At 44.7% G+C, this 22,768-nt stretch overlaps 1 protein-coding gene, 1 long non-coding RNA gene and 1 other non-coding gene across 6 annotated transcripts; 1 reads left to right on the forward strand and 2 right to left on the reverse strand.

The window, feature by feature from the left end:
- Positions 1–401: 401 nt before the first annotated feature.
- On the forward strand, positions 402–10,903 carry LOC121579687 (transcription factor Sox-19a). Of its 3 annotated transcripts, none has more exons than XM_041894489.2 (3): positions 402–2,103; positions 8,842–9,427; positions 9,705–10,903. In XM_041894489.2, exons 2-3 carry the CDS (start codon positions 8,844–8,846, stop codon positions 10,009–10,011), a joined length of 891 nt encoding a protein of 296 aa, XP_041750423.1. In that variant the 5' UTR covers positions 402–2,103; positions 8,842–8,843; the 3' UTR covers positions 10,012–10,903. The 3 variants fall into 3 exon arrangements, with proteins under 3 accessions (XP_041750423.1, XP_041750422.1, XP_041750424.1); XM_041894490.2 differs by lacking the exon at positions 402–2,103 and adding an exon at positions 6,705–8,614; XM_041894488.2 differs by lacking the exon at positions 402–2,103 and having other exon boundaries at positions 6,702–9,427.
- A 3,325-nt stretch (positions 10,904–14,228) lies between these two features.
- Positions 14,229–14,309, reverse strand: trnae-uuc. The gene has a single exon. It is a non-coding gene; the product is annotated as a tRNA-Glu (tRNA).
- A 3,522-nt stretch (positions 14,310–17,831) lies between these two features.
- Positions 17,832–19,537, reverse strand: LOC121580273. Of its 2 annotated transcripts, none has more exons than XR_006003009.2 (4): positions 19,456–19,537; positions 19,145–19,236; positions 18,796–18,896; positions 17,832–18,232 (listed from the first exon to the last, which is right to left on the reverse strand). It is a non-coding gene; the product is annotated as an uncharacterized LOC121580273 (long non-coding RNA). The 2 variants fall into 2 exon arrangements; XR_006003008.2 differs by having other exon boundaries at positions 19,409–19,531.
- Between the last annotated feature and the right edge of the window lie 3,231 nt (positions 19,538–22,768).

Consider the following 22,768-nt stretch of genomic DNA (forward strand, 5'->3'; position numbering starts at 1 on the left):
TGAACCCAATAGAATATCTTTGGAGGGAGCTGAAAGTCCGTATTGCCCAGCGACAACCCCGAAACCTGAAGGATCTGGAGAAGGTCTGTATGGAGGAGTGGGCCAAAATCCCTGCTGCAGTGTGTGCAAACCTGGTCAAGACCTACAGGAAACGTATGATCTCTGTAATTGCAAACAAAGGTTTCTGTACCAAATATTAAGTTCTGCTTTTCTGATGTATCAAATACTTATGTCATGCAATAAAATGCAAATTAATAACTTAAAAATCATACAATGTGATTTTCTGGATTTTTGTTTTAGATTCCGTCTCTCACAGTTGAAGTGTACCTATGTTAAAAAATTACAGACCTCTACATGCTTTGTAAGTAGGAAAACCTGCAAAATCGGCAGTGTATCAAATACTTGTTCTCCCCACTGTATATTCTAGTGTCAAAATTGACTACAAAGTGTAAATAGGATACTTTTGTTCATAAAGTCGGTCCAAAATGGAGTTTTGTAAGTGTATTTGTTACTTGAGGGTTTGATTTTTGAGTTTGACAATGCTCACTTGCCCACTAACCAATTTATGGTCATTCTGGCGTCTGCATTGGCCGTACAGCATTTACTGCAATGGGGCCTCTGCAGAAGTCACGACAGTTGGTTGTATTCATGCAAGTCATATTGGTTTAAAGCTATTGAAGTATAGGAAGTATTTTAGACATAAAAAGCCCTGGAAAGCGATGTGGTTCCGGCGGCGTCCGGTGAGCTCTCACTGGCCCTTGAAAATCTGGGGTAGAGAGTGTAAATCTCGTGCCGGGCCGTACCCATATCCACAGCATCTTTCCAAGGTGAACAGCCTCTGGCATGTTAGAACAATGTATGGCAAGTCCGATCCGTAACTTTGGGATAAGGATTGTCTCTTAAGGGCTGGGTCGGTCGGGCTGGGGTGCGAAGCGGGGCTCGAGCCGCGGCTGGGGGAGAAGTCGCTCCGTTTCACAGGCTCTCGTGCGTGGTCTCGCAAGTGGCTGCGTGCAGGGGTTCGTCGGAGCGGTGTCCGCCAGCGGGCCGAAGGCGGACCGGTGGGGGGTTTGTCCGGCGGTTGGCGGCGGCGACTCTGGACGCGCGCCGGGCCCTTCTTGCGGATCTCCCCAGCTACGGCGCTCGCCGGCCCCGTTCGCGCGGGGTCTCTGGCGGGTCCCCTCGGCCGCTGTCTAGCAGCTGACTTAGAACTGGTGCGGACCAGGGGAATCCGACTGTTTAATTAAAACAAAGCATCGCGAAGGCCCGAGGTGGGTGTTGACACGATGTGATTTCTGCCCAGTGTTCTGAATGTCAAAGTTAAGAAATTCAATGAAGCACAGGTAAACAGTGGGAGTAACTATGACTCGTAAGGAAACCTTAGCCCAGGATGATAGTAAAAGGGGCAATAAGATACATTACAAGAAGGGGAACACATATATTACCATAAAAGACAGTTGCAGGTCGGAGGGCCATCTTACAAAACAGGTCCACAAGCCAGGTCCATACCCTCTAGAGTTTGCAAAGAGAGGTATGAGAAACTAACCATGAGAGGCACACAGGCAAGGCACATATGATGCACCTCCTATTCATTGAAAGAAAAGTGTTTCCCATGTTCCGGGGACTCTGGGGTAATAATTACCCTCATGATGACTAGATCCGAAAAGAGTGCAGGCCGAAGGGAGTAGACAAGGGGTCTATTAGATGAAGGTGGCTCAAACAAATCCCCGGCTCTGGCCAGGAGGAACAAAGACGGTCGTCAGAGCATGAGGGCACTCTTGACGAAAGTGCAGGCCGAAGGGAGTAAACAAGGGATGGCACGGTAATGAAAGTGACTTCCGCTCACAACACACATCCACCCATACTCAAACATATACGCACACTTGGTAAGGTGCACGGGGGTGGAATGGTAACAAGTCTCACAAACACACACTCACACCGGCAAAGCTCATGCTTCCATACAGTGGCCGAGGGCGCTACCATCCGATTCCCAGTCGAATAATCCCTCTTGTGTTGCCCTCAGGTGTCTCCGAGTGCCGGACAGAGACAAGCAGTAGGAAGAGGATGCCCACCCCAGTTGAAGGACCTTGGTTCCCTCTTCTCCAGGTAAGTAGTGCGTAGCACATTGATGACTAGATAGGGCGACTGACAGCCAGTCTGTAAGCCGGAAATAGGTCTACTCGGCCATGTGGCTCAACCAAATGACAAATATTCAAAGGAGAAAAGCCCCATTTCGCCAGTGCTCCTCATGTCAAAGTGAAGAAATTCAATGAAGCGGGGTAAATTGCGAGTAATATGACTCATATGGGATGGAAGTAATTAAAGATTTAAGGAAGTATATGTAAAAACAATTAACATTGATAAAAAAATAGACAAAGTCAAAAAGCTCAAAAGTAATTGCTGTGGATTGGAAGGAAGGGGTCCCTGGACCAATAACAGTTGGTTGTATTCATGCAAGTCATATTGGGTTAAAGCTATTGAAGTATAGGAAGTATTTTAGACATTAAATGATATAAAATATATAGAAAAAAATGTGTCTTCATGAAAGTATTATGGGGTGGAAGCGATTGAAGTTTTAAGGAAGTCAAATTAAATTGATTGAAAATCACCAAAGTAAAAAATAAATATTACAGTTGGCTTGAGAGTTCTATGTCATGTGGTTGTTTTTCTAGGTTCCAATTGCACTTTTAAGATGGTCCCTGCCATAGAAATGAATATAAATGGACTGAAAACAGAACGGAACCGAGAATAAGGGTGTAGCTTGTTCGCTATCATCAGGTGATTCAGAATATGTCATTTATTTCATCCTGGCTAATTCTGTTAAAGAGGTATTGATGAGCAAAGTCTGAATCTTTAATATGAAGCTAACTTTACCGCAGTCCCATGAAGGAAGTTGGGTTGCATGCTTCCACACCAGTTTCAACTCCTGTGACCCGCACATTGAATTTAACGGAATCATTTTCCGTTTTCTCTTTTAGGAGTATGATTATCCTTTCCAGGTAATGGAGTAACACCTCTGTTGCATTGGATGTCTTGTTCAGACTTTCCACTTTAGTTGAAAAGTTATCCACTTTAGCAGTGAGCACTGCCAATTATTTATTTAACATTTTTAATGGTAAGTCGAGGGCGGATGTAATCTTCTCACAAACAATCTCTTTCTGTTGTCTGGTGTTGAGAGCTGCCATGTTCCCACAGTGGACAGACAAATTCTAGCTGCTGGAGCGAAACAGACCTGCTAGTTATTTCTTGTCACACAATGAATGTCCCACACCTTAATATTATGTTTAGTATTAGGAAATAACAAGTTTTAGGAAATAAGTCCATTAATTCATGGTAATTTACAAAAGAAAGCCACGAAAAGGCCACACGTTTCAATGCATGCCAACGGAACCGGATGTCAAAATTCGAACATATACACTACATGACCAAAAGTATGTGGACACCTGCTTGTCGAACATTTCATTCCAAAATCATGGGCATTAATAGGGAGTTGGTCCCCCCTTTGCTGCTATAACATCCTCCACTCTTCTGGGAAGGCTTTCCACTAAATGTTGGAACATTGCTGTGGGTGACTTGCTTCCATTCAGCCACAAGAGCATTAGTGAGGTCGAGCACTGATGTTGGGCGATTCGGCCTGGCTCGCAGTCGGCATTCCAATTCATCCCAATGGTGTTTGATGGGGTTGAGGTCAGGGCACTCCAGTCAAGTTCTTCCACACCGATCTCGACAAAACATTTCTGTATGGACCTCGTTTAGTGCACGGAGGCATTGTAATGCTGAAACAGGAAAGGGCCTTATCCAAACTGTTGCCACAAAATTGGAAGCATAGAGTCGTCTAGAATGTCATTGTATGCTGTAGTGTTAAGATTTCCCTTCACTGGAACTAAGGGCCTAGCCCAAACAATGAAAAACAGCCCCAGACCATTATTCCTCCTCCACCAAACTTTACAGTTGGCACTATACATTGGGGCAGGTAGCGTTCTCCTGGCTTCCGCCAAACCCAGATTTGTCTGTTGGACTGCCATATGGTGAAGCGTGATTCATCACTCCAAAGAACACGTTTCCATTACTCCAGAGTCCAATGGCCGCGAGCTTTACACCACTCCAGCCGACACTTGGCATTGTGCATGGTGATCTTAGGCTTGTGTGCGGCTGCTTGGCCATGGAAACCCATTTCATTAAGTTCCCGACGAACAGTTCTTAATAATAATAATTGGTCATTTAGCAGACACTCTTATCCAGAGCAACTTACAGGAGCAATTAGGGTTAAGTGCCTTGCTCAAGGGCACATCGACAGATTTTTCACCTAGTCGGCTCTGGGATTAGAACCAGCGACCTTTCGGTTACTGGCACAACGCTCTTAACCACTGCTGAAGTTGCTTCCAGAGGCAGTTTGGAACTCGGTAGTGAGTGTTGCAACTGAGGACAGGCGATTTTTCCGCGCTACACGCTTCAGCACTCGGCGGTCCCGTTCTGTGAGCTTGTGTGGCCTACCACTTCGCAGCTGAGCTGTTGTTGCTCCTAGATGTTTCCACTTCACAATAACAGCGCTTACAGTTGACCGGGGCAGCTCTAGCAGGGCAGAAATATGACGAACTGACTTGTTGGAAAGGTGGCATCCTATGACGGTGCCACGTTGAAAGTCACTGAGCTTTTCAGTAAGGCCATTCTACTGCCAATGTTTGTCTATGGAGATTGCATGGCTTTGTGCTTGATTTTATACACCTGTCAGCAATGGGTGTCGCTGAAACAGCCGAATCCACTAATTTGAAGGGGTGTCCACATACTTTTGTATATATAGTGTATTTTGTGGAAAAGAGATGTTGTATGTTTCTAAACGATGCACCATGCTGCCTTGTTAACAATATGACAGAGCGGTGCAGATTACTGTTCAATTTGAGAAGGGCGCTCCACCCTCACCATTTTTGCACATTCATGTCACGGGCCATAGACCGGTGCACTGAGGTTCAGCTTAATCGAACTCCCTCAATTTGACCCATATTGGGAGATGTAATGATCCTGTTTTTTGGAACATCTGAATGGTCATGCAGAGGGATTCATTGCATACATAATGGGGCCATGAAAGGATTGCATGCTTGTCTTGTAAAGCCCATATATTTTGTTTTCAGATGCATTCTCAGATTGTCTCTAGGACTAGGCAAATGTTGTACTGTGAGCAACTTTGGCTGCATTTACACAGGCAGCCTAATTCTTTTTCCACCAACTGGTCTTTTGACCAATCAGATCAGCTCTGCCTGCAAATGTTTTACGATGTCTGCTCAAACGTAATCAACAATATTGACGTTGTAGACTAGCTGAAACTTAATGAAACAACAGCAATAATCATGCAAGCGTTGTTAGCTAGTTTAAATAATTTATGTAAGTATTTTTTAACAGAAACAATGTAATAATCATTTCTACATTAGATTCTGCTCTATGTAAGTGTGGATGTCTTTGATTTAATACAAATGTTCTGCTTCTTTGGATATCTGCAGTTGATCTGATTTGATCCCCACACAGAGTGCACTTAATCACATTTTGTTTATTCAAAATATAGTCTTGAGGTTTGGCAAATGTACTATGCTTGACCAGTCTCATTTTAGGAATAGAATGTAGAATGTTACGGCTTGCTTGACATTATGTATCAGAGGAAAAACAAATGTATTATGATAATGGGGTTGTTATACCTGTATCTGCCACCAGATGGATTCCAAATACTGTCCAATCTTGGGTGCCTTCCATACAGCGCTGCTGCTTTACTCAGCAGTGCCTATCCTTCAGGCATTTAGATGTTAAAACATTACAAATCACTTTTTATGTTTAAATGCACCCACAAAAGAGAGAGATGGACCCAAGGTGGTAGATAAGTCAGAAAGACTTTGAACAACGGCTTTGTCTCAAGTGTCATATTGATTTTTTTTAAAACATTTTTTAGTCATTTAGCAGACGCTCTTATCCAGAGCAATTAGGATTAAGTGCCTTGCTCAAGGGCACATCGACAGATTTTTCACCTAGTCAGCTCGGGGATTAGAACCAGCGACCTTTCGGTTACTGGCACAACGCTCTTAACCACTAAGCTACCTGCCGCCCACTGAAGACCATCATGAGTTAGAATTTATACAAATGTATAACTGGACTAGTTACTAATGGAGTTACTGACAGTCATAAAGGGGATCAGGTGAATAATTCCATGTAATCTAAATCAAAGATTTTATTCATGTTTTCCTGAAATTATTTTCTAATATATTTCTACAATTTGTATTATCTCTGCTGGGTGTCTTTATGTTTGTCCGGAATAGGCCTAAGTGCTCCTTAGAAATGTTGTAGGTCTATAGACTACCGCCCAATTTAAAGATCTCTCAGCATGTCAATTGAACAAGTCTACATGAATCAGAGGTATAGGAGGTAACAGCATGTCAGCGTCCTATTTCTTTCTCAAGAAGAAACAAATCCTCACCCTCTAAACTTTTTACAGTTGAGAATGGCATCAAACAGCCTCTCGTCATTCTCACACACTGTTTGTGTTGTCATTTCATCACTTTTCCTTATGTTATTAAACGCAACCAACCTAAACCAATGTATACTTCTCTGGCTCAGTGTAGGTGGCCATTCCTCTAATTTCTCCCCCCCACCCCCCACCCCCACCCCCGCCCCTCCGGTATCCAGCCTTCAGTATTTCTCTCACCAGGATTGGCCTCCCAACCGTGACCCCCCAACCCCCCACTGGCACCCCAATTGTTGGCAGGGCAATTGTGTGTGCGGGAGGCTCGTAAAGGGCCCTGCCTGGGTTCCTCTGCCCTGTGACGGATAGCTGGGAGACCGCAGGGCCAATTTACATGAGAAGAGCCGGAGGAGAGAGCGATGAATAGAGCGACTTTCAATCTGCTTGTCTCTGAGGACTTTCTCTTCCAACCACCAACCCCCCATCACCAACCCTTTGTTTGTGCAACTCTCTCTGTTTCTTGGCCTCCATCTCTTTCTTCCCCTCTACCTCTTCACTTCATTTTCCTTTGCCTCAAATCTGTCATTGCCAATCAAATTTTTTTCTTATGTATATAATGCTCGAGGCTTTCAAATCTCACCCCCTCTGTCCTGTCGGTCTTTTATTTGTCCACTTTAATGCTGAATTGATTGTCACCATCACAACACCAGGAGACATAAATGTGTTTCCTCTATTTCCCCCATCTTCTGCTCACAATAAGAATGACCCTAGCACAATAGGGGAGGCATACTCCAAGTACAAATAGTCAAATCAATTGCATAATGGCTATATTATCTTGGCAATTGGAACTAGCTAGTCCAAATAGATTGGATAATGGCTGTATTATTGTGGACTTTCAGTCCAAATTAACAGATCGATCTCTCAACCAACCAAATCTCCCTGATGCCAAGGGGGACTGGGATTGTTGTGCACATTGTGGTCAATTTTTTTGTTATATTTGTCATCATCCTATTTGATTGTATCACTCTATCATTCTACTTGTATCACTCTACTCAGTGCTTGAAGTGGACTGAAATCGTAGGTGCCAGTTAGCACTCGTTTTGGGTGCCGGCCCAGCAGACTTTATATGTAGGTGTCAGTACATATCATATTTTATTGCCTGTATTCTATAAGAGGTGCCGGTACACCGGTGGGCACCAGCTCAATTCAAACACTGACTCTTAATCCTGCAAAGCATAATGAATGAGCTATTTACTGATGGATGGCTATGGGCAAACACCTAACCCACAATGGAGGTGTAAAGTGGTGACCATAGAAACTAGAATAAAGTGTAATGGGTAGCTACTAGTAATGTCACACCTAGCCTCATTTTAGAACAGCAGGGAGCTGCTACTGGATAGAGGGGGCATGGACCATGCATGGGCTATACTGTGAAATGGATCCTGTTTTGTTGACATACTTTCTCTCTGAAGAAATAGGCCTACCAGGCATTTGACAATGGAATCCAATGGAATGTACATTGTAATATGTTATTAGGTCTTTCCAATATGCTACAGATGTCATTCCGATATGACATTGAATTGAAAAGCCTAAACTTATTTTGATTATTGTCAACAGGTGTCATTAATGTAGTGGCCAATATTATGGAGAAAGATCTGAAATAAAAATATTATGTACCTTAAGTAAATAAGAATGATGAATCTGAACATTTAAACTAGTTTTTTTGAAGTTTGTATTGGAGAGAGAATTGGGTGAGGGTTCCCTGCCTCCTCCCTCCCTTGCCTTAAACATGTCTGTTGGCCAATGTTATGGAGAGAAGCCTGAAACAAAACGATTCTTTATCTTAAATAAACAAGAACTATATAATCAGTTTAACAAACTAAAGTTTGTAGTTTGTATTGCAGAGCGAGAGAGAAGGGTGCCCTTCCTCCCTCCCACAGCGATTCCTCCTCTCTTCATATTCACTCAAGTGCATTCCAAATTCACCGCACCCCTTCTATAGTGATGTAAATGAGTGGGCTGGAGGGAGGGAAGTTAGGAGCAGATTTGCTTGTGTAGAAGTTTTATAATCACCAGCTACCAGTGGGAGAGGGAGTTTTGATTTCAAGAAGGAACTCTACAGCAGTATCTCTAGATCGCTCTTCTCATTGTAGCTTAAAGGCCTGCATCTGAATAGTGAGTTGGTAGCAGGATGTTTTTGCTCAGATTTTGTTTCCATCTCTGACAATTTGTTTTATTATTATTGTTTTCAACTTGCGGCTTGGGATGCTTGGTTGACATTACACAGCAGGTGTAATTTTAAAACTCTGTTCAAACTTTGTATATTTCGTTTATGGTAAATATGTATAACATTATAGAGCACCAACTCAAGTCCTCTGTTCCCTCACATCATCCTGGAACAGGAATGCCACCTGCGAACGGAGTAGGGGGGCACGGGGGTGGCCACACAGGTTCCAAATCACCGGCAATCCAACCTGACCCGATGGACAAAGTCAAGCGGCCCATGAATGCCTTCATGGTCTGGTCTCGCGGTGAGCGAAGGAAAATGGCTCAGGAAAATCCCAAAATGCACAATTCTGAGATATCCAAACGACTGGGTGTCGCGTGGAAATCTCTTACAGACGCCGAGAAAAGGCCCTTCATTGACGAGGCAAAGCGCCTCCGCGCCGTGCACATGAAGGATTATCCAGACTACAAATACAAGCCCCGTCGTAAAACCAAACCGATTCCGAAGAACAATACTCTAGCCGCGCAGTATCAGATGTCGGCCGGTAACCACCTGCTGAGTGCGTCCGCGGCTCAGGGACAAGTTGGAAACCCCAGAATGGATGCATATGGCTGGGGCCACACAGGGGGCTACACTGCGGCGATGCAGAGCGAGGCGCTCGGCTACAGCCAGCAGCTTCACCGCTACGACCTGTCAGCACTTCAGTATCAGTCCAGCATGGCCCAGGCCCAAGCCTACATGAATGGTGCCAACGCATACAGGTGAGTCTAGATTGTTACCTTTTCTGTGATTTGAATTCTGTCTACAGTGTATTCACCTATATTTTCTTTCCAATGTACAAATGGCAGTTATAGGCCTAAGCTGTTATTGAATCAACAAAACCCATGGCCAGGTGGTTTTATTGGCGCTAATAGTCTATTCCCATCTTGTCCATTTATTTTTGGTCAGTGACCCCTTTGTGACTTTTTGAAGTCCTAGTTACTCTCTTTAATTTGTGTCAATTGATTTGTAACCCAATCTCCAATCTCTCTCCCCCAGCCCCATGTCCTACAGCAGCAGCCCCCAGCAGGTCAGCCCAGTGATGTCCATGGTGAAGCAGCAGTCTGATAGCCACAGCATGTCCCCCTCCCCCACCGGGCCCCACAGCCCCCTCCAGCAGCACCATCACCAGGCCCACCAGCAGCACCAGACCCAGCGTGGTGTCCAGGGAGAACATCTCAGGGACATGATCAGCATGTACATGCCTGGGGGAGATGCCTCAGAGGCCCAGAGAGGGTACTCCGTCTCTGCAGCAAACATCCAGCAGCATTACCTGGGAGGGTCAGCTCCACTCACCCACCTTTGAATTCACTCTCACGCACCTCTAAGCTGAACTCACCAACTCGCACACCTCTGAACTGAGACATTACACTGATTCAAACAACCTTGTATCATGCTGGTTGAAGTGCTGTCGAACTCCCCTCCTAACTCTTGTTGGAGCCCCTTATCCACATCTGACCTCCTGGATCTGACACTGATATTGTGGAAGTCCAGAAGGATGGATGTTGGCAAACAACCTGATCTGACTTGATATGCTGGGATTGACTGGTGGCAGCCCAATGGGGTCAGTAAACGTGCAGGGACTGAAGAAAGAAAATAATATTAATTTTAATACAAAGATGAGATCATTCACTGACTGACACGGACAATATTGTGTGACAAGATGATGATGTCATCATTGGTCATTGATTGGTTGAATGGTTTCAGTGTACGTTCCAGTTGGAATGCCTTGATGGTTATGAGTGATTGCAAACCCCCAGAAATTGTCCCATTCTGCTATTTCTCTAAACCCACCGTCTAAAAGAGTTTTAATGACTGCAATGGGAACTCAAAAAGTTGGAGTGGACGTATTACATTTTGTTTTCATGAATTCTGAACAAAATGGCTTTGACGTTGACAATCCCAAATGTTTCTCTCAGACAACTGCCATTTCTATATCCGTTCAGAAAATGAATTTACCTCTAAATGGGTCTACACCCTGTAATTTATATAAAAGTTAAACAGCAGTTGGTTTTTTCCACTTTTTGAAACACAAAACGGAACCAATATTTGAGGATTTTGTTAGTGTTTAGTTTAAATCAATGCTGCTTTTCTGAGGTTCAGGCCTTATTTACAGTTGTGAAATGTATTGAATGTTTTTATTAATACCCTTCTAGTAAGAGTATTGTTATTTCAAGTCACTTGACAACAATTATGTAAAAAAAAAAAAAAAAAGTAATAAAGATTGTTATTATTTTTCTATTTTCTACTGTCACATAATGTGCCTATGATAAATTCCTAAACTAACACCATTTACATAAAAAATAGCCGGAAAACATAACTAAAGTCTACCAATGGAACCGTGGAATAAATTCAAGGCCTATATGATTTAACATAGAGACAGGCTAAACTTTCTCCAGGCCTTTGCCCGTTTCTCTTTCCCAACAGAAAAGGAGAGTGGAAGGCCATCCAACTCCAGAGCATAATTACCCGTTTCGGTAAATCTCATTGTTCTCTCACTGCTTTAGAGCATGCAGGTGCACACAGTAAACCGTGGTTCTCAGCGTGTCTTATGGCGGGCTTTGTCCTCTTTTCTCTGGGTGCCCCATGGGGCAGAAAATTAGCGTTGCATTGAGTGCCCCTTCTTCCTTATCCCACAGTCCAGGCTTAACCCTTTCCCTGCCCCTCACCATTCTCATGGAAATAAGGTCTGCCATCACATCACTGACTGACTAGTCAAGCTAGGCTAGGGAATGTCCTAGGGTAGGCCATGGATTCATATTAGTGGAACTCAACAACCTATTGTGACAAAACAATTTCCTTAACTGAAGACAGTTAGTTCAAATATTTTTTTATAAAATATTGTCTTAATTGGGGCAACTAGGAACATGTAAACTAACAGAGTGAGAGTCTGCATGTAAGCTATACTCTCTTTTGGAGGAAGGGAGGGAGGGGGGGTGGACCCCAAAGGAAGGGGGGTCCACTATTCTGAAGAAATCTCCTAGCAACAGACAGTCTTCCACAGGTTGTTGTTACCAAGGGATACCCCTGTCACCAAACTACCCCCTCCAGTTAAATGACTATGCCACTCCAAAGACACTCTTGTCGTCTTGCATCACAGCAAAACAACTCTAATCCTACCCACCCAACATTCGTTTGTAGATGTAAATTATGTAGGCCTAGACAGCACAATTCAACAATTGTATAATATGCAATTGATAGTTAAACATTGATCTGTGAACTTGATGATCAAACTGATGATGTTAAAGGATAACGTAATGTGTGTGTAAGGGGTTTACGGTTAAGATCTAGACAGAAGGCTTTCATATCTGCGGCCCAAAAAAATCACATTTGGGCCGTTCCTTGAAATGAGTGCCTTTTTGCGTCCCTTTGATATTTTAAGTAGAAATTGTGCACAAATATTGAATTTTAAAAGCCTGTTATATTAAATTAAGTGCCTATTAATTTAAACCACATGGAAAATTCAATACGTGATTTTTAATATGAATTAAGACTTGCTAAAGTGCCACAATTCTGCATTTTGACATGTCCCTCTGAATCCTATGTGATTTCTATGAGGATTTAACCCACTTAACCCCAACATTCTCCAAGTTTTCACCATCATTGTAAAGCCCTAGTTATCCTGTTGCTTTGAGAGTCATTTCTGAAGATTATTAGTTGTTTAATGTGATTAGTGATTCATTTTAAGGTCAACCCTGTTACGAGAACTGAACTCATTTTAATATGTATGAAACTATTCCTTTTAAAATATTTAAAAAAAAAAAGCATATAATAGTCAAATAAGTGTTAAAGCAGGTGAGCTGGTTCTACTCTTTTTTTGGGTTGTTGTGGTGGTGGAAAACTGAGCATAACACGTCAACCCTGTTACCCATAGATAGACAGACTAGAAATGTTTTAACAATGTAATTTGTTTAGTGAAGCTTGCATTCAATTGCCCCTCCCTGCTGCACACGACAAGCTTCCATTCCCCCTGTCACAAGAGCATTCATGGATGATTTAAGAGGAAGTCGTCAACCCTGTTACTTGATTTGGTACTTAATAGGCACTTATTGTAGTAATTTTTTTATTGAACTTCTTGAGATGGGAAAACTTGTTTTTATTAAGTTGAACATGTGCTATTTATGATAGTATATTTAAATTAGGTTAAATAAAAGGGCTTTTTCACCAAGTTACACTACTTAAAAGGCACCTAATTGGTGGAAGGACCCATTTAGTTTCAAATACTTATTCAATTGTTTTTTTAAATTTCCTTTAGGTTAGAGCGAGGGAATGAATAAAACGTGCACAAGCAAGAGCCACTCCCATGTGCATTGGGCAGACAGGGTAGTTTTACCCAAGTCATAATGAACAATGTTTTGGGGGCAGGCAGGCAGACAGCAGGTGAGTGCTATGAGTGGGCGTCTTCTAGAGTTAGTAGAATGGCTGCCACGCTTCAGTGGTATGTGACAAGAGGGGGCAGGATCTGCAGCATATTTTACCACAACTGTGAACAGTCACCAAAGATCAGGGCTGTGCTCTGTCACGGGTGACAAGCTGGCATGGCAGCCGTTTGTGTGTGTGTGTGTGTGGCCAGGGCCATGTGTGATGGTGGAGATAGGGAAAGGTGTTGTGTCTGGCTCCCACATAATACACCTCTGCCTCAGAAGTCATTAGCTGGTCAAAGCAAACAGTCATCTCCATTTTCTACAGAACAATGTGAAAACACTGAAGATACTCAAGCACTCCACGAAATAGCTAAATTACACGTCAGTTGTCAATCAACTTGCAACTGATGAGAAGTGTCGTAAGGGTAGTAAATACATCCCTATTACATAAATGGTTTCAGAGAAACCTGGTGACTAAATTTATGATGGTTAAGATTTTGGTTCTGAATAATGGTCTTTGGACCAACTGGAACGATGTACTCATGACAATCTCTTACCCCCAAAACTGGGCTGATTTTAGTTAAAATGAATCACTCTGACAATTATCTTCTACCCCCATTCTAGAAGCATTGGAAGGTGTGTTTCCAGTGTAAACTCACTGCTCCACTCCCACCACCACCACAGCTGTACTTTAGTTCTCACAGGGAGAGAGGGACCACCCTAAGGTTGGGCTGGGGCTGGACTGGTCTATCCAGTTCTCAGTCTCCCCATGACGTGCCACACCACACAAAGCCAACACATCGAGGTCAACAACTCACACAATTCCCGCCCAAGAAACATGGCGTGGAGTTAGCACAGGTGTTCCTCAAATGAATGCACCGGTAAACCCACGTTTTGTTCAGGCACGCAAACAGACCCGTTTTTTTGTTGAGTTGATCCCTCCAAAAACTTTCACAGCACTCAACTGATTTCTTAGAAAGGCTGGCTGTGCTTAGATGTTCTCTTGTATACACATTTTCATGGAATTGTCTCTTAATTTAATTCTAACGTGTTAGTCCTAGAAAATAAAATGTTATTGTAATACATTACATTTTAGTCATTTAGCAGACGCTCTTATCCAGAGCGACTTACAGTTTGTGCATACATTATTTTTATATACTGGCCCCCTGTGGGAATCGAACCCACAACCCTGGCGTTGAAAACGCCATGCTCTACCAACTGAGCTACATCCCTGCTGGCCATTCCCTCCCCTACCCTGGACGACACTGGGACAATTGTGCGCCGCCCCATGGGTCTCCCGGTCGCGGCCGACTACGACAGAGCCTGGTTTTGAACCAGGATCTCTAGTGGCACAGCTAGCACTGCGTTGCAGTGCCTTAGACCACTGCACCACTCGGGAGACACTTTTGCAAACCCTAACTAAACAAAACGTGGACAAGTATTGGCCACAGGGACATGGACACAAATATCCTTAGATCAGATCTGTGAAGGGTGAGGCTGTACACGGCACATCAAAAAGCAGCCTAAAGGCATAGAAACTCACTGACGCATTCATGCGTCAGAGAGATTGGAGACACATGAGCTTGTACAGGTAGATAAGGACAGGACAACACATTGGGCCACAAGAGTTCCAGCAGATATGAAGCTTAACTTCAAGAGAAGACCTCCCAAGATGATGGCCAGGTGAAAAAAAAAACATTTCCACAGCCTTCCACACAAACAAATAAGATCATTACATGTTTGCACCCACACAGTGAGACTACCTTTCTCATTAAAGGCCTAGTGCAGTCAAAAACATGATTTTATATATATTTCCACACTATGAGGTTGGAATAATACTGTGATATTGTGAAAATTATGATAATGCCCTTTTAGTGTAAGAGCTGTTTGAAAAGACAGCCTGTAATTTCAGCCAGTTTTGGTGGGAGGGAGTTTAGGCCTTCCATGGTGACATCACCATGCAGTAAATTAGTTAATAGACCAATAAGAAACAGTTCCAAACCTCTCTGCCAATAACAGCTAATTTTCAGTTTTCCCCTCCCCACTCAAACCACTCACAGACAGTCCTAGCAAAATTATTGCTTGAGAAATTGCTCTTTGCTAAGAAGCTATTTTAGTTTCTTTTTGACCATTTGAATTGAAAACAATCATAGTAAGGTACTTCATTGTTGCCCAGAAATGATTTGATATTGAGATAAAAACGGCTGCATTGGACCTTTAATGATGTTAGTGCATTCAATTGTAAAGCTGGCCATGATGCCACTGCTCTGGTTGCTGTAGGGTCAACCCAGTAATAGAGTACATTTTGGGTAGTGTAACTTGGTCAAAATAAACTTTTAATATGACCTAATTTTTACATTGTCATAAAGAGCACTTGTTCAACTTCATAAAAAACATGTTTTCCCATCTCATAAACAAATAAACAAAATGACTATTGTAAGTGCCAATAAAGTAACAGGACTGACCATAACAGGGTTGAGGTTCATCTTAAAATCAGCCATCAAATCCCCTTGTGACAGAGGGAATGGAAACTTGGGTGCAACAGGGAGCGGCAATTGAATTCAAGCTTCACAATGTTTTTAAAATAGTTAAAAACATTATCTATGGGTAACAGGGTTGACATGTTATGCTCAACGCGCTCAGTTTTCCACCACAAAACAACAGAAAATGGCCAAAAAGAGTAGAACCAGCTCACCTGCTTTTACACAGTGATTTGACTATTATGTTCAGATTATTTAATTTTTTTAAGGAATAGTTTCACCATATTAAAATGAGACTTCAGTTCACATGATAGGGTTGACCTTAAAATGAGGGACAGACATGAATTAATCACTAATCACATTAAATAAATTATAATCTTCAGAAATGACTTGTCAAAGCAAGAAATAACTAGGGCTTTACAATGATGGTATACACTTGGAGAAGTGTTGGGGTTAAGTGGGTTAAAATCTTCCTAGAAGTTGAAAAAACTCAAGTATGTTAATCAATTCAAAAGTTTTAATTATAAGAAAATTCAACAAATTCAATAACCCAATCCCCATATATGAGCCAACAGAGAAGCAACATTTTGAATATTTATTTTCTTTTTTTATTGGAAGATTATACTTCTGCAGAAGCTTTCCTCAAGATGACATGAACATTGGGCTCTGTCGCTCTCTAGAGGTCTCCAAGCAAAAATGCATTTACTGACAGAACAAATACACTGCTCAAAAAAATTAAGGGAACACTTAAACAACACAATGTAACTCCAAGTCAATCACACTTCTGTGAAATCAAACTGTCCACTTAGGAAGCAACACTGATTGACAATACATTTCACATGCTGTTGTGCAATTGGATGAGACAACAGGTGGAAATTATAGGCAATTAGCAAGACACCCCCAATAAAGGACTGGTTTTGCATGTGGTGACCACAGACCACTTCTCAGTTCCTATGCTTCCTGGCTGATGTTTTGGTCACTTTTGAATGCTGGCGGTGCTTTCACTCTAGTGGTAGCATGAGACGGAGTCTACAACCCACACAAGTGGCTCAGGTAGTGCAGCTCATCCAGGATGGCACATCAATGCGAGCTGTGGCAAGAAGGTTTGCTGTGTCTGTCAGTGTAGTGTCCAGAGCATGGAGGCGCTACCAGGAGACAGGCCAGTACATCAGGAGACGTGGAGGAGGCCGTAGGAGGGCAACAACCCAGCAGCAGGACTGCTACCTCCGCCTTTGTGCAAGGAGGAGCAGGAGGAGCACTGCCAGAGCCCTGCAAAATGATCTCCAGCAGGCCACAAATGTGCATGTGTCTGCTCAAACGGTCAGAAACAGACTCCATGAGGGTGGTATGAGGGCCCAACGTCCACAGGTGGGGGTTGTGCTTACAGCCCAACACCGTGCAGGACGTTTGGCATTTGCCAGAGAACACCAAGATTGGCAAATTCGCCACTGGCGCCCTGTGCTCTTCACAGATGAAAGCAGGTTCACACTGAGCACGTGACAGACGTGACAGAGTCTGGAGACACCGTGGAGAACATTCTGCTGCCTGCAACATCCTCCAGCATGACCGGTTTGGCGGTGGGTCAGTCATGGTGTGGGGTGGCATTTCTTTGGGGGGCCGCACAGCCCTCCATGTGCTCGCCAGAGGTAGCCTGACAGCCATTAGGTACCGAGATGAGATCCTCACACCCCTTGTGAGACCATATGCTGGTGCGGTTGGCCCTGGGTTCCTCCTAATGCAAGACAATGCTAGACCTCATGTGGCTGGAGTGTGTCAGCAGTTCCTGCAAGAGGAAGGCATTGATGCTATGGACTGGCCCGCCCATTCCCCAGACCTGAATCCAATTGAGCACATCTGGGACATCATGTCTCGCTCCATCCACCAATGCCACGTTGCACCACAGACTGTCCAGGAGTTGGCGGATGCTTTAGTCCAGGTCTGGGAGGAGATCCCTCAGGAGACCATCCGCCACCTCATCAGGAGCATGCCCAGGCGTTGTAGGGAGGTCATACAGGCACGTGGAGGCCACACACACTACTGAGCCTCATTTTGACTTGTTTTAAGGACATTACATCAAAGTTGGATCAGCCTGTAGTGTGGTTTTCCACTTTAATTTTGAGGGTGACTCCAAATCCAGACCTCCATGGGTTGATAAATTTGATTTCCATTAATAATTTTTGTGTGATTTTGTTGTCAGCACATTCAACTATGTAAAGAAAAATGTATTTAATAAGATTATTTCATTCATTCAGATCTAGGATGTTTTATTTTAGTGTTCCCTTTATTTTTTTGAGCAGTGTATATACAGTTTATATAGTTATATAGTTTATAGAGTATTATATTTTGTTATGTGACCTGAAATATTATGGACTTTTTTTAAAGGAATAGTTTCACCATATTAAAATGAGAGTTCAGTTCACATTAGCCTATTTAGCTAGTTCGAACCAGCTAATCTGCCACTGCCACAATGGATATCAGAAATTGGCATCGCTAAAGTACACAAACAAAGCAGAAGGAGAGCAATGAGCAGCAGCATCAAACTAGCGAGGCCGTCGCCAATTCCAGCTGCGATAATGATGCCGAGCTCCAGCTGGCTCCGCGTGCAGAGCCTACCCACCCTTCCACAAGCGCCGCCAGGATAATGGCTCCACAGCCGACTCCACCTCCAACTGTTCCTGAAGATCTAGGAACAGAGGAGCCAACCCAGGTTAGCCTTCAACCCTACCCTAGCAACAGGTTTTCTGTCCAAAAACGTTCATTTAATAGCAACTGGTTAACAGGAAGAGTACTTGGTACCACTGTTTTGTTCTGTTCGCATTCATTCGTTCGCATTCGCAGTTTTGTCAGTATTCGAAGCCAAACTGCTATTCAGTATTTTTGTTTACATGCATGAATAACTAGGCTACTACGTTTAGCATTCCGTTAGCATTATTTTGGTAAGACACCTGTGTGTACGGCTGCATTCACAAAGGCTGTTTGTAATAGGTGAATTACCCTATCTATCTTGTAGCTTATATTCATTACCAAAACGGCCTTGCTTTAGTGTGTAGGGCACTGTCTATTGTGCTGATACAGCACAGTGGACATAGGCTACAGATTCCTCGCCAACCTGTCATTTCAAAAGCACTCAATCAATGTTCTCGGAGTCTCGGCATTTGAGCTTTTTGTTTATTGTGGTATAGCGTGATATAAGCAGAATTCTATGTAATTCCAATGCAAGAATCCCCCCAAATTGTGCCCCCTCACCGATTTCAACTGCTTCCTTAGTGACTTTATCCTGGCGCCGGGTCTGCAGCTGTGACAGACACATGGGTCAGAGTAAAAACAGAGCTCTAGTCTCCAGTCTCCTACAGAGAGGGATAGGACCAGGGGAGGAGAGAGATGAGAGGGGGATAAGGGAGGAAAGTGATGAGAGGGGAATGAGGGAAGGTGAATGATGAGGAACAGAGGAGTGTAGGGAGTGAGAAGGGAAGAGAGATGGTATGAGTAAAATGAGAAAACAGGGTAAAATGCAAAAAGAGGCATTGAAAGGGGTTGTAATGATACTGAATATTTTGATTAGAGTAATACAAACACAGAGAAACACTGCTTTTACCTTTTTCTAGTGAAAACCAGTGAAGACCAGGAACACAGACAGAGGTGACAGCTGGCCCTTGTTGCCATGGCAGTAGCTCCTGTCTGGATCACCTGGCCAAATACACCCAACATAAACACTCAGCAGCCAGTCTGTACATGTCAATATAGGCAACTTATTAGAGCAACTTATTACAGTCCAATAAATGCAGTTAGCTTCCTCTTAGCAGCCAGTCTGTCAAAGTCTATAGGCAAATGTTTATTATGACCTAACATAAGCAGTTACCTCGCTTGTTTTCTCACCATTGACAAAGACCCAAAAGCATTGCTTACCTAGCAGCAAACTAATTAAATGGTGTACCTCTTCTCCTGCTAAATTTTGCACATGCATTCTTATCTCATTGGCCAGCTCCTTCAGTATACCATCTGCTGACTGTACTTCAACTGCCACAAGCCTTCCAGCTGATTACATTTCCATGCAAATGGACAATAAAAGCATTGTATGGTATCATACCCAGCTAGCAACAACAGCCAGCGTGCTGTCGGCCTGCATCGCAGAGATTACATGTTTATGGACCAGAGGAGAGGTCAGCGCAGAGGTCAGGAGCGACATCACACCACTGTAGGCCAAGATTAACAACACACCTGCAGTAAACAACAAGGACAGTCAGGACACAGCCACTGTACATAACATAAACACACATATTCCTATGAAATGTAGCCTACGGTAAACTGTTATGCATTAACTCTTTATGTTATGTTGTACTCCCATGGCTGTCATAATATTGTTCCTTTTACCAATGGGGTGGTGATTTGCCAAACTGTATCTGATCGAATGCTTGTGTTAAAAACATTTCATATTACCAGTATTGTGAGTATTGATTTAAATGGTATCTACAGGCAGGCACTCATGCACATTAGAAGCACACATGTATACAGAGGGGAGTGGTCAAACCTTTGAGGGTGTTACCACTGTAGTGTGGGATGAGGAAGCTCATGGCCGAACACTGGATCGACATGAACTGTCTCTCTGCCCAGGCTCTGTGCAACAAACAGACAGACAGACGTGGCTCAAATAAAAATACAATGGTTTGTAAATTGATTGTTCATACTCGAGGGGAAGTTTCTGGTGATGCAAAAGAGAACAGGACCTGTGATGGCATAGACCTGCAGTAGGACAGACCACCAGCTGATCCCTGATTCACTCCTGGTCCAAAGTACATTCCACAGCTGAAGGGAGCTGTGCTCAAGGGCAGAGGGATGGAGGGTGGAGGAGCGGGAAGGGTGGAGGAGTGGGAAGGGTGGAGGAGCGGGAAGGGTGGAGGAGAGGGAAGGGTGGAGGAGTGGGAAGGGTGGAGGAGAGGGAAGGGTGGAGGAGTGGGAAGGGTGGAGGAGTGGGAAGGGTGGAGGAGTGGGAAGGGTGGAGGAGTGGGAAGGGTGGAGGAGAGGGAAGGGTGGAGGAGTGGGAAGGGAGGAGGAGTGGGAAGGGTGGAGGAGAGGGAAGGGTGGAGGAGAGGGAAGGGTGGAAGAGTGTGAAGGGTGGAGGAGTGGGAAGGGTGGAGGAGTGGGAAGGGTGGAGGAGTGGGAAGGGTGGAGGAGAGGGAAGGGTGGAGGAGAGGGAAGGGTGGAGGAGTGTGAAGGGTGGAGGAGAGGGAAGGGTGGGGGAGCGGGAAGGGTGGAGGAGTGGGAAGGGTGGAGGAGTGGGAAGGGTGGAGGAGTGGGAAGGGTGGAGGAGTGGGAAGGGTGGAGGAGAGGGAAGGGTGGAGGAGTGGGAAGGGAGGAGGAGTGGGAAGGGAGGAGGAGTGGGAAGGGTGGAGGAGAGGGAAGGGTGGAAGAGTGTGAAGGGTGGAGGAGTGGGAAGGGTGGAGGAGTGGGAAGGGTGGAGGAGAGGGAAGGGTGGAGGAGAGGGAAGGGTGGAGGAGTGTCAAGGGTGGAGGAGAGGGAAGGGTGGGGGAGAGGGAAGGGTGGAGGAGTGTGAGGGGTGTATGAGCGAGGAGAAAAAGCAAAAAGGCATAGCAACAGAAAAAGAAAGAGAGGGATATTTATATATTAATAGAACGATTTAAGCACAAACATGTGTAACACAGAGGTTCACGATTATTAATCTTAGTCACCTCCAAAATTATTGGCACCCTTGAGAAATACTAAGCTATATATTGGATTTTTCAAAAAATTGAAAAATTATATTATTTTAGACTAATAACATTTGCTCAGAGAAATACATTTTGCTTAACAAGTAATAATTATTTTTCTAAAAAAAGTTACTGTTTTCAATACCCTCCCCTTGCAAGGAAAACAGCACTGAGCCTTTTTCTATAATGAAGGCCAAGAAGATCATTAAGGACCTCAGCTACCTGAGCCACAGACTTTTCACTCTGCTATCGTCCAACAGACGGAGACAGTACAGGTGCATCAGCACTAAGACCGAGAGACTAAAAAACAGCTTCTATTACCAGGCCATCAGACTGTTGAACAGACATCACTAGCTAGCTACCAGGTGATGCACACTCACACAAGCTATCACACTGTCACACCCTGGCTCTGGGACTCTATATGTTGAGCCAGGGTGTGTATATTCTATGTATTGTATTTCTGTGTTGGCCAGAGTGGTTCCCAATCAGAGGCAACGAGTGTCAGCTGTTGCTGGTTGTCTCTGATTGGGAGCCATATTTATAGAGGCTGTTTTCCCACAATAGTTGTGGGATCTTGTTTCCAGTTGGTTTGTTCCTTTTGGTTTGTTACCGTAGGACTGCACGTATCGTTTGTTGTTTTGTTCGAGTGTTTACTCTCTTTAAATAAATATGTTTGCCATCAACGCTGCGCCTTGGTCCACTCTCTCTAACGATCGTGACAGAAGATCCCACCATACCAGGACCAAGCAGCGTGTCCAGGAGCAGGCGGCCTGGACATGGGAGGAAGCGCCAGGAAAGGAGCTGGAGAGGTTGGCGATGGCCCAGGTGGGCAAATCGTGGTCCTGGGAGGACATGCTCGGGGGCAAAGGGCCATGGGCTAAGATTAAGGCCCTGGCGAGAGAGGAGCAACGGCGTCAACAGTGTCGTCGTCGGACGGACGAGAGGCAACCCCAGAAAATTTTTAGGGGGGGGCACACGGCATGGGCGACTGGGCAGCAGGAGGCTGCCACAGGGCGAAATGGGAGACGAGGAGAGAAGGCCACCGGGTTACGGGAGCCATTGGCGAGAGGAGGGAAGGAAGTTGTAGAGGCACGGCGAGAGGTACTGAGGTGTATTGCCAGTCCGGTCCGGCCCGTTCCTGATCCCCGTTTAAGGCCAGTGGTGTGTGTTCCCAGTACGGTCCGGCCTGTTCCTGTTTCTCGCACCAAGCCTACGGTGTGCGTCGCCAGCCCGGCCCGGCCTGTTCCTGCTCCTCGCACCAAGCCTACGGTGCGCCGTCCGCCAGCCTGGCCCGGCCTGTTCCTGCCCCTCGCACCAAGCCTACGGTGCGCTGTCGCCAGCCCGGCCCGGCCTGTTCCTGCCCCTCGCACCAAGCCTACGGTGCGCGTCGCCAGCCCGGCCCGGCCTGTTCCTGCCCCTCGCACCAAGCCTACGGTGCGCGTCGCCAGCCCGGCCCGGCCTGTTCCTGCCCCTCGCACCAAGCCTACGGTGCGCGTCGCCAGCCCGGCCCGGCC

The sequence above is a fragment of the Coregonus clupeaformis genome, chromosome 13 (genome assembly GCF_020615455.1).
Source record: "Coregonus clupeaformis isolate EN_2021a chromosome 13, ASM2061545v1, whole genome shotgun sequence".
In the NCBI taxonomy this organism is placed as follows: Eukaryota; Metazoa; Chordata; class Actinopteri; order Salmoniformes; family Salmonidae; genus Coregonus; species Coregonus clupeaformis.

What these genes read in the sequence shown, in the direction of transcription:
- LOC121579687 (XM_041894488.2), top strand. Translation starts at nt 8,772, where the DNA reads ATGGTAAATATGTATAACATTATAGAGCACCAACTCAAGTCCTCTGTT. An exon ending in AATGGTGCCAACGCATACAG is followed by an intron (nt 9,428 to 9,704) that starts GTGAGTCTAGAT and finishes TCTCTCCCCCAG; the next exon opens with CCCCATGTCCTACAGCAGCA.